The sequence below is a fragment of the Nicotiana sylvestris genome, chromosome 2 (genome assembly GCF_000393655.2).
Source record: "Nicotiana sylvestris chromosome 2, ASM39365v2, whole genome shotgun sequence".
NCBI classification, from domain to species: Eukaryota; Viridiplantae; Streptophyta; class Magnoliopsida; order Solanales; family Solanaceae; genus Nicotiana; species Nicotiana sylvestris.
The window spans coordinates 48,772,257-48,783,509 of record NC_091058.1 but is presented as its reverse complement, the minus strand read 5'-3'; the positions used below and the strand labels follow the sequence as shown (position 1 = coordinate 48,783,509).

At 44.9% G+C, this 11,253-nt stretch overlaps 1 protein-coding gene across 1 annotated transcript in view; it reads left to right on the top strand.

Moving 5' to 3' along the window:
• Positions 1 to 1,596: 1,596 nt before the first annotated feature.
• The window catches only part of LOC138884893 (uncharacterized), a 31,665-nt gene continuing 22,008 nt past the window's right edge, over positions 1,597 to 11,253 (top strand). The window contains exon 1 of the mRNA XM_070165757.1: positions 1,597 to 2,234. Within this exon, the coding sequence (XP_070021858.1) occupies positions 1,597 to 2,234 (638 nt within the window). The remainder of the gene's footprint in view (positions 2,235 to 11,253) is intronic.

The window sequence follows — 11,253 nt, the reverse complement described above, 5'->3', positions numbered from 1 at the left end:
GCCGGAAGGCTGACTTTGCATAAACAGCCATTTTTGGTCATTTTTAAAATTCTGATCCAATTGCCCAATGGCCTTAGGATCCTCGTCCCCAAGGCTCTGGGAGACCATGTTTCCCAATGTTGGGTCACCATTCTGAAAAAAAGAGTTATAAATAAATCAAGTGATGTTATTTTGTCAAAAACAGCCAAATGTTCCCGAAAGGGACGACGGAAGGTTGACTTTGCATAAACGGCCACTTTCGATCATCTTTTAGAGTTTTGATCGGTTGACCCTCACAGCCTTAAAATCTTCATCCCCGAAGTGCTGAAAGGCCGTGTTCAAAAATCGGATCTTCCTTTTTAAAATATCGTCAAAATATTTTTTTTTAGTCAAATCCTTTTTGCTTAAGGTCACCTTAATAAATGTGCAGGATGAGCACGATACAAAACAAACCCTTTTCAATAATGACCAAGATCTCTTTTGAGTTGCGATTATAGTGGAATGACCTAGGCAAGGAAGGGCAAGACAAAGTAAAGAAGCATCTGAAAGATCTCCCGGATCTACTAGGCATTCAGCCTCGGGGTGATGTTATCAGATCATTGGTCACTTGCTGGGATTCAGCACACAATGTATTTCATTTCTCGGACTTTGAGCTCACCCCAACATTGGAAGAAAGAGCGGGATACATCGGAAGTAATGAAGCTCCGTTAAGGTTCAAGTACTTGATTGCACCTAGGGCCGTCACTATACACCGGTTTTTGGATTTCCTAAAAATACCCCGAACATTTCACCATCCAGATTTTGCAAAAGGTTTCTGCAGTCTCCGCCTCATATATGCTAGATACGGCCACGTGGGCGGGTTCAATAAGCCAGACTTCAAACTATGCAGTAGAGGTAACCGACAAAAGTGGGATGAACACAGGCTGGTAGCTTTTATGATAGCTTTTTTGGGTCTTATAGTATCCCCAAGGAAAGACAGAAACATTGATCTGAAAGTAGTTGGGGTCGTCAGTACCTTGCTCACCCAGGATAAAAGTACTTTGGCGCCTATGATTATGGCTGACATCTTCCGGGCTCTCACTGTTTGCCGAGCCGGGGGCAACTTTTTCGAAGGATGTAACCTATTGTTGCAAATATGGATGACCGATCATTTATGCCACCGCCCCGCTCTTGGGTTACGGTTTGCCCGAGAAGACTTGTATTGGAGAATTCTACACAAGAATCAAAGGGGTTAGTTTACCCGAGGGAGTCACAGCTTGGACGTCATTCTTCCGAACTGTCACTGCCAACCAAATCCAGTGGACGCTCGGATGGTTGCCTGTTGAGGAAATCATATACATGCCGGCAACCAGGCCCCACTTTCTGTTGATGGGACTTAAAAGTATCCAACCCTATGCACCGTATCGGGTTTTGAGGCAACTTGGGAGGTATCAAGTAGTGCCGAAAGATGAAGACTTGAGTACCCAAGTGGTTGAAATCAGTCCGGACGGTCGGTTCCCCAAAGAAGAGGTTTGCCAAATCTGGAGTGAGTGTCAACATCTGACGGCAAATACTTGTGTGTTGGATACGGCTAAAGGAGAAGTTTCCCCAAGGTATCACACTTGGTTTAGAGGTGACATGTCATGCGGGAGACCAGCTAAAAGACCTCATCTCAAAGATTTCGCCGAGTCATCCCAGGAGCAATGGAACTGGTTAGCAAAGGAAAAGGGTTATCGGGCGGAGATCGGTGAGTTGAAGCAACAGGTCGAAAGTCTGAAATTCAATAACAGTATGCAAGTTGCTGCGGATCGAGGCGAAAAGAATAGATTGGCCCAAGAAAATGAAGAACTTAGGGCCCAAATCCAGAAATTGAGAATGGCTCCTAATAAACAACCAAGGAGTCGATCAGATGAGCAGTTGATAAGAGGGCTGAAAAATGAAGTCAGGGAATGGCGAGATGGTTTAGAAGAGTCTGAAAACGTCATGCCAGAGCTCAAAGTACAGTGGGGTACAAGAGCAGATAAGCATAGCCGATACTTGATTCAATTGAAACGCAACCACGAGAAAACTATTGCCAACATGAAGAGAAAGGTGGCTACACTTGAGGGTAAAGCAGTTAAGCAGACTGAGGATTTCCAAATTAAAAGCGGACACTGTTACGACTCGTTGGCCCAAATGGAGATAAAAGTGCGGCAACTAAAGAATCAATATATGCAGGATTCTCAGGCGTTAAAAACATGCAGTGATCAGATAAAACGTCTGCTTATAGAAAAGAGGCAAACCAGGGATAAGATTAGGACCATTGCCCATGCCATCATCAGAAGGTGTCTACGGTGTGAAAACATGACCAGCATTACCGTTCTCTCGGCAGTGATGGTTTATGTCAAGCAGACCATGCATGAGCTGGAACAACTTGAAAGGGATCTCACCCCTAGGACCGCGGCGAGGCCGAACGATGCCCCGCGGGCACCAATTCTCGAAACCTTAATGTATTCATAGGTCGAGTCTGTATCTTAGCATCTTCTGTCCGTCTTTTCGCATCAGGGTGTATTAGTCCGTTTGAAGTATGTACTTATTTCGAGGTTTGTTATTTTCCCCTTTTCAAAAATATTAGTTGTAATAGATTGTTTCAGTAATAAAATGTGTGCTTTTTTTACATCTGTCCCGAACTACGCAAGATCTTATTCACGCGGCATCGTGATACGTAGGCAATCCTCATCGGATCCGGTCACATTTTTTAACAGCAAATAATGAAAACAATAATAATAGGAAATAATAAAATAAAATAAAAATAAAAACACCAAAAACAAAAAAAATGATGATAAATGAAAGAAAAGCCTAAGAGAAGCCGGAATGACGCATGTCCTTGTTGCAAACATGTAGAAATTCACTTAACTGTATAGGTGCATCACGCCTCAACGTGCGATTACCTATCTGTTATTTGTTTCACGCTAACCGTTTGCTTGGTACTGAGTCGTCCAGGTTTTTAGAAAAGGTGGTTTGGTTCGGTGGAGGTCTGGCCTCACATTCATACTTCACGAGGTCAAAAGGGAGTGTTCAGTTACCCGTTGTTAAGTCGAGAGGGAGTATTCACACTTACTTCACAAGATCAAAGGGAAGCATAGAGATGTCTTCAGAAATCCCTTTGCCGACAATTCCTGTCTCCGAGGAGAGTTCAATCTCGACCGTCCTGACGCCCGAGTCAGCAACTGCTGAGGAAAACAAAATCCTACGGCTCCACATGTTGGAAATGTTGGATGATTGGAATAACGGAAAAGAGCCACCGAGTGTAATCCCTGGGTTCCCTGAGTTGTTCTCCAGGACAAGTGGGACTTCCAACGTCCCCATAAGCTATCCAACCACCCCGTTCGGGTACCCAGCTATTTCAGCCCACTCTGCTGGATCACCCTCTGATTCTTATCCTCGGATGTCAACAACAGATGTATCTACGAACATATTCACTGCACCTCCCTGTCCAATCGTGGCACAACCCGCTACACACAGGCCGAATTTTGACTCGTCCTCATTCACATTTCAAGCACCATCCTTCTCACTGGAACCAACTCGGTTCACCACCAGCACTCATCCTCAACAACCTCAATACGAGTTTGCACCTGGGCAGGATCAAAACCCCAAAACTGCTGAACAAGATGAGATGGCAAAAAGAATGAGGAGCCTTGAGCAGAGTTTGAAAAACATGAAAGGTTTAAGCGGGCAAAAGAGTGTTTCCTATACCGATCTATGCATGTTCCCTCACATGCACCTACCTGTGGGTTTCAAAACACCAAAGTTTGAAAAGTATGATGGCCACGACGACCCCATTGCTCATCTCAAGAAGTATTGCAACCAATTGAGGGGAGCCGGCGGCAAAGAAGAATTATTAATGGCATACTTCGGGGAAAGCCTGATAGGAATAGCCTCAGAGTGGTATATGGACCAAGACATATCTCGATGGCATATATGGGATGATCTCGCCAGAGATTTTGTGAGACAATTTCAGTATAATATTGACATTGCACCAAACAGAAATTCCCTGTCAAACTTGAAGAAGAAACCCTCGGAAAGTTTCAGAGAATATGCTATTAAATGGCGTGAGCAGGCATCAAGGGTAAAACCTCCCATGGACGAGATAGAAATGGTCACTACTTTCCTCCAGGCTCAAGAATCAGACTATTTCCAGAATATGATGTCAGCCATGGGAAAGCCTTTCGCGGAAGCAATCAAGATCAGGGAGATGGTAGAGAATGGCTTGAAAACGGGTAGAATCTTAAGTCAAGCAGCCATAAGGGCAACCTACCAAGCCATCCAAAGCGGGTCCAGAGGAATGGCAAGAGGAAAGAAAAAGGAAGAAACATCTATGGCAGCATCAGAAGCGAGGGAATATCATAATCCTAGGCCCCGTTTTCCAGAAAGAACCCCACAGCATTACTACCCCCACCCAAATATGACTTATTCTCCTCAACCCTACATGGTCATGAATACCCAGCCCTATGTCCATCCACCACAGCAAGCCAATCGAGGCCAAGCTCCACCTCCTAGAAATCAGCCTCCCTACCGGAACCACTATAATCCACAACCCCCTCAAAATAACTTCCGCCCTCAGGAACCACCTAGAAGACGGACTTTCACACCCATTGGTGAACCATATTCTACCTTGTTCCCAAAGCTAGTCCAGATGGGTTTCCTGCAGCCAGTCCCTCAGACAAGGCACAATCCGGCATCACCTGCTTACAAAGCCGGCGTTAGGTGCGCTTACCATTCGGGAGCAGAAGGGCACGATACAAATGATTGTTGGACTTTGAGGAGGGTGGTTGAGAACTTAATAGAGCAGGGGAAAATAGTACTGAGGGACGAGGAGGTCCCAAATGTGACAAATAATCCGTTGCCCGCTCACAATAACGGGACGTTGATTGGAATGATTTGTGAGGACAAAGAATTTGATCCTGCTTTAAAAGCTATAATCGCCATCGTCGATGCAAGGAAAAAGCCTAAAACCACCCCGAAGCTAGAGAAAGGGGAAAAGAGGGCTAGTGCAGTCAAGTTTGAGCCCGAAGAGAAGGTCGAGACAAAGACATTAACGATGTTGCCTGTGTGGAATGAAGTTCTCTACGTTCCACGAGGTCAAGCAGAGAAGCCTCAGAGATTCGAAGTCAAAAGGGGAAAACCAATGTACGTATCGAAGGGGGCCTATGTGGTCCGGGGGACGATTCAACCACCTCGGCTGAATGAGCCAGTGGTTATCGGACGCGTGCCACAGAAGCCGATGACGGACCCGTCCATAGTACCGTGGAACTATCAAAGAACATTGGTTACGTACAAAGGCAGAGAATTCACGGGAGAACTTTCGGAGAATACTTTCATTGGGAGGTATTCGAACACTCAAGAGTTAAATAACGCCACACGAAAACACTTCCCACCAAAGAAGCCTGTAAGCGTTGAAGAAGCGGAATCTTTCTTCCAAAAGATGAAAATGCCCGACTACGAGGTAGTGGATCAGTTACGCAAGTGCCCCGAGCAAGTATCTATGCTATCTCTTCTGATGAGGTCGGCCAAACATCAAAAAATCTTGCTCAAAACCCTGAACGAAGCATATATACCGGCTGAGACCTCAGTCGAACAACTGGAACGAATGACGGAGAGGTTCTTCGCAATTAACCAGGTTTTTTTAAGCAAGAACGACTTACCTCCAGAGGGAGCAGCTCACAACAAAGCCTTACATCTGACAGTTAAATGCGAAGACTACTACGTCAAGCAGATAATGTTGGATGGAGGTTCAGGTGTTGACATTTGTCCGCTCTCCATGCTGCAGAGAATGGAAATTGGGACTGGAAGAATCCGCCCCAATAATGTATGCGTAAGGGCTTTTGATGGCGTCAAGAGGGACACCCTGGGGTAAATAGACTTGGTGTTAACTATAGGACCAGTGGAGTTTGAAATAACTTTCCAGGTGCTTGACATGGATACGTCTTACAATTTTCTCCTCGACAGACCTTGGATTCATGCGGCAGGGGCTGTGCCTTCCACTCTTCACCAGATGGTGAAGTTTGAATACGAAGATCAGGAAATTGTGGTCCACAGAGAAGACGAACAGTCTATTTATCGGGACCCATCCATCCCATATCTTGAAGCGAGGGAAGGGAGCGAGCACACGGTTTATCAGGCTTTCGAAGTTGTGCTAGCAGAGTAGTATGAAGAAGGAAGACCTTGCCCCCAACCTTTCTTGTCCAACGCCTCGATCATGGTGGCTAAAGAAATGATCCGACACGGATTCAGGCCAGGGAAAGGGCTTGGACGAACGTTGCAAGGAATAACGGAACCCATCACCTTGCCTTCCACCAAGAAACTTTTTGGGATAGGTTTTCAACCCACTCCAAAAGATGAAGAGTGGGCAAGGAAAAGGAAAAATGAGGGTTGGAAATTGCCTCGGTCGTTGCCCGATTTATACGAGACTTTCGTCAGACCGAGATACATCGAATAAGAAGACAATGAGGTTTTCACGGCTGAAGAGATCGAGGAGATATGTGGGGCAATGAGAGGAATGCTCTACGAAGCTCACATGGTTCAACCAGGAGAAGGAACAAGCACCGCTGAGATGCTATATGTGGGGCCAAATGCCAAGCTTCGAAACTGGGAGGCCACACCGTTCCCAACTAGACAGGAGTCCGGGTAGACCTGTCCTGCCACCTTTCCTGCATCACGAGTTATCCCCAAGATGTAACTCGGATGTTTTTCCTTCAGTTTCTTGTTTTTGAATTCCTGAAATATAAACCTTGTTATCTTCCAAATTCCAAGAAATAAAAATCAGTGTTGTCTTATTTTTCCTTTATTCTGATTTTTTGTTATTTTTCCTTTATCTTTTCTTTCAGTTATAATTATGTGGATTTAAATAATATGACATGCTTGCGAACTTCACACCCAGATCACAACGAGCTGTTTAATTGCGAAATAATGAACCAAGAATCGGAATATGACGAAGAAGAGGCTTTTAGGGAAATAAATCGAGAACTGGAACACTTTGAGAATAAACCTAAGCTGAATCTGAATGACACTGAACCTGTTAATTTGGGAACTCCTGAGGAAATCCGAGAGACCAAAATAAGCATTCACATAGACGAGAAAATGCGAGACGCGATAATTCAACTCCTTTTTGAATTTAAAGATGTATTTGCTTGGTCATACGATGACATTCCAGGATTAGGTGTTGATCTAGTGGTGCATAAATTGCCAATTCACCCTGATTGTCCTCTAGTTCAACAAAAACAGAGAAAGTTCAAAACTGATGTCAGTGACAAGATTAAAGAAGAAATCACCAAGCAGTTGAAAACGGGAGTAATTCGGGTAGTCCAGTACACCACGTGGTTGGCGAATGTAGTTCCAGTGCCGAAAAAAGACGGGAAGACTCGGGTATGTGTGGATTATCGAGATTTGAACAGGGCGAGTCCCAAAGACAATTTCCCATTGCCCAACATCCACATCCTTGTTGATAATTGCGCCAAACATGAGATACAGTCTTTCGTAGATTGTTACGCTGGATATCATCAGGTGTTGATGGATGAAGAAGACGCCGAGAAGACTGCCTTCACTACACCTTGGGGCACTTACTATTATAGGGTTATGCCATTCGGTCTGAAGAATGCTGGGGCAACTTACATGAGAGTCATGACTGCCATTTTTCATGACATGATGCATCAAGAGATAGAGGTGTATGTGGACGACGTGATAGTCAAGTCCAGGACTCGGGACAATCATATCCAAGACTTGAGGAAATTCTTTGAGAGACTGAGAAAATATGACTTGAAGCTTGAACCCGGCCAAATGCGCCTTCGGAGTCCCATCAGGAAAGCTTTTGGGTTTCATAGTAAGCAGGAGAGGTATCGAGTTAGATCCAACAAAGATAAAGTCTATCAGAGATCTACCTCCCCCAAGAACGAAGAAAGACGTGATGAGTCTATTGGGCAGGTTAAACTATATCAGTCGATTCATTGCCCAGCTGACTAGCACATGTGAGCCCATATTCAAGCTATTAAGGAAGGATGCGACGATCAAATGGACGGCTAAGTGTCAAGAAGCTTTTGACAAGATCAAAGAATATCTTTCAAATCCCCCAGTTTTGGTCCCGCCAGAGCCAGAGAGACCCCTGTTTTTGTATCTGACAGTCTTGGAAAATTCTTTCGGTTGCGTCCTCGGGCAACATGACATAATCGGAAAGAAGGAGCAGGCGATCTATTACTTGAGCAAAAAATTCACCGGCTACGAGGCCAAGTACACTTTGCTGGAAAGAACGTGTTGTGCTTTGACGTGGGTTGCTCAAAAATTGAGACATTATCTCCAAGATCACACTACCTACCTCATAAGTAGGTTGGATCCTTTGAAATACATATTTCAGAAGCCAATGCCTACTGGAAGACTGGCCAAATGGCAAATCTTGCTTACCGAATTTGACATAATTTATGTCACCCGCACGGCAATGAAAGCCCAGGCGTTAGCAGATCATTTGGCCGAAAACCCGGTTGATGAGGAATACCAACCATTGATTACTTATTTTCCGGATGAATAAATAAACACCATAGAAGTAGTCTCGGAAAACGCTCATGTTTGGAAGATGTTCTTTGATGGGGCCGTAAACGCTAAAGGTGTAGGAATTGGGGCAATCTTGATCTCACCCTCTGGTCAGCACTATCCTGTTACAGCTAGACTGAGCTTCTTTTGCACAAACAATACAGCTGAATATGAAGCCTACATCATGGGCATGCATATGGCGATCGATCAGGACGTTGAAGATTTATTGATTATAGGGGATTCTGACCTAATTATCCGACAAGCCCAAGGTGAATGGGAAACTCGGGATGTCAAGCTTATTCCTTACCGACAGCACATGGAGGACCTCAGCAAGTGTTTCAAATCAACAGAGTTCAGGTATATCCCGCGGTGTCACAATGAACTAGCGGATGCACTTACTACCTTAGCTTCAATGTTACCCTACCCAGGCAACGCCCACGTCGATCCCTTGGAAATCCAAATCAGGGAAAGGTACGGTTACTGTAATGTAATCGAGGCAGGATTGCATACACAACCATGGTACCATGATATCAGGAGGTTCTTGAAGACACAAGAATACCCCGAACATGCTACTGGAGATCAAAAGAGGACTATCAGGCGGCATGCAGGGGGTTTCTTTTTGAGCGGCGAGGTATTGTATAAAAGGACCCTGGACCTCAATTTGTTAAGATGTGTTGACACCGAGGAGGAGGGAAGAATCATGCATGAAGTACACGCAGGAGTGTGCGGGCCCCACATGAACGGGTATGTTTTGGCAAAGAAAATCCTTCGAGCTGGTTATTACTGGATGACCATGGAAAAGGACTGTTTTAGCTTCATTCGAAAGTGTCATCAGTGTCAAGTGCACGGCGATCTGATTCATGCGCCTCCCACAGAACTGCATCCCATGTCTGCACCTTGGCCATTTGTTGCTTGGGGCATGGACGTCATTGGTCCGATTGAGCCGAAGGCTTCAAATGGACACAGATTCATATTGGTTGCTATCGACTACTTCACGAAATGGGTAGAAGTTGTCACTCTCAAATCAGTAACTAAGAAGGCTGTGGTGGATTTTGTGCATTCAAATCTCATTTGTCGTTTTGGTATTCCTGCAACTATCATCACAGATAACGCGGCAAACCTGAATAGTCACTTGATGGGGGACGTATGCGAACAGTTCAAAATAACGCATAGGAACTCCACTCCTTATCGGCCCAAGGCCAATGGCGCTGTTTAAGCAGCAAACAAAAACATCAAGAAGATTTTGAGGAAGACGATCCAGAGTTCCCGACAATGGCATGAATAGTTACCATTTGCATTGCTGGGGTAACGCATCACAGTACGCATGTCAGTAGGGGCAACCCCTTATTTGTTGGTTTATGGGACCGAGGCTGTGATACCAGCAGAGGTAGAAATTCCTTCGCTCCGAACCATTGTCGAAGTGGAAATTGAAGATAGCGAGTGGGTTAAGACTCGATTGGAGCAGTTGACTTTGATTGACGAGAAACGAATGGCTGCGGTTTGTCACGGGCAGTTGTACCAACAAAGAATGGCCTGTGCTTACAACAAGAAAGTCCGACCCAGGAATTTTGAGGTGGGTCAACTGGTACTGAGGCGCATTCTGCCACATCACCAGGAAGCGAGGAGAAAATTTGCACCTAATTGGAAAGGCCCATACATCATCTGGAAGATATTGCCGAGAGGAGCATTGTATCTGGGTGATATTATACTGAAATAGCAGTGAATGCGGATGCCGTCAAAAGGTACTATGTCTGAGTTTTATTCAGTGATCTTGGCACGTTTGAGATGATGAAGGTTTTATTACCACTACCCCAAACACTATCAACTCTCTCCACAAACCCTTTGAGCCGGTTACATTTCTTTGGCTACCTTTCAAAAAAAAATCAAAGAAAAAACAAACAAACATTGATTGAGCCTGAACTACGTCAGACTTGATTCCGAAAGGATACGTAGGCAGCCTCTCTCTGGGGTTCAGTCACACCAAAATAAAACCCAATTTACCCTGAAATTGAAACCGGGGCACACCAAACGACTTAAAAGTTGTAGTTTCATCTACCATTCCTTTACCAAGCACCAGTCCTTCGGATCAATTGCCAAAGGCAGGGGAAGCTGAGAGGCATCATGATTGGAGGCCGGCACATTCAAATTGAGAGAAATAAAACGATAGAGTCTCGCCGGTGAAAACCTTCGGGCACCGTGAGGCGACGGGAGCAGAGAAATCGAAAATGAGAGAGCTTGTTTAGTAAAAACTCGCAAAGAGTGCTATCAAGCGACAACAAGAAGAGAAATGAGAGAGGTCGACTAGCGAAAACCCGCAAAGGGCGCTGTCGGCCGAAAAGGTAATTCCACCTCAGAAAGTCTTGGCAAGGTTCCACCGGTTTGGAAACATAGATCCATTTCTGGTTCAAGAGGAAATGCAAGTTCGTGAAGGTCAGGCATCCAGTCCAAAAAGCATGTCATGTCAATTTAAAGTCAGTATTGCTTTCCTCAGATAAGTCTTTCTTGTCCCGAAAGAGGCCCTTCTCTTTTAAATTTGTTTCCTCTGTTCTTTGTCTTACTTTTCTTTGAATCTCTTTCATTTTTTTTACACCAAGTTCCAGATATACTGGAAAGAATAGGTGGCAGGACCGGTTTCACGGAGCCCCGTTTAGTAAGAAGTAAATACCCCGCTTCAGTGGTACGTCTGTCCGGTCCAGATTGATCATGATGTTGGTTGCCTTCGAAGTAAAGCCACAC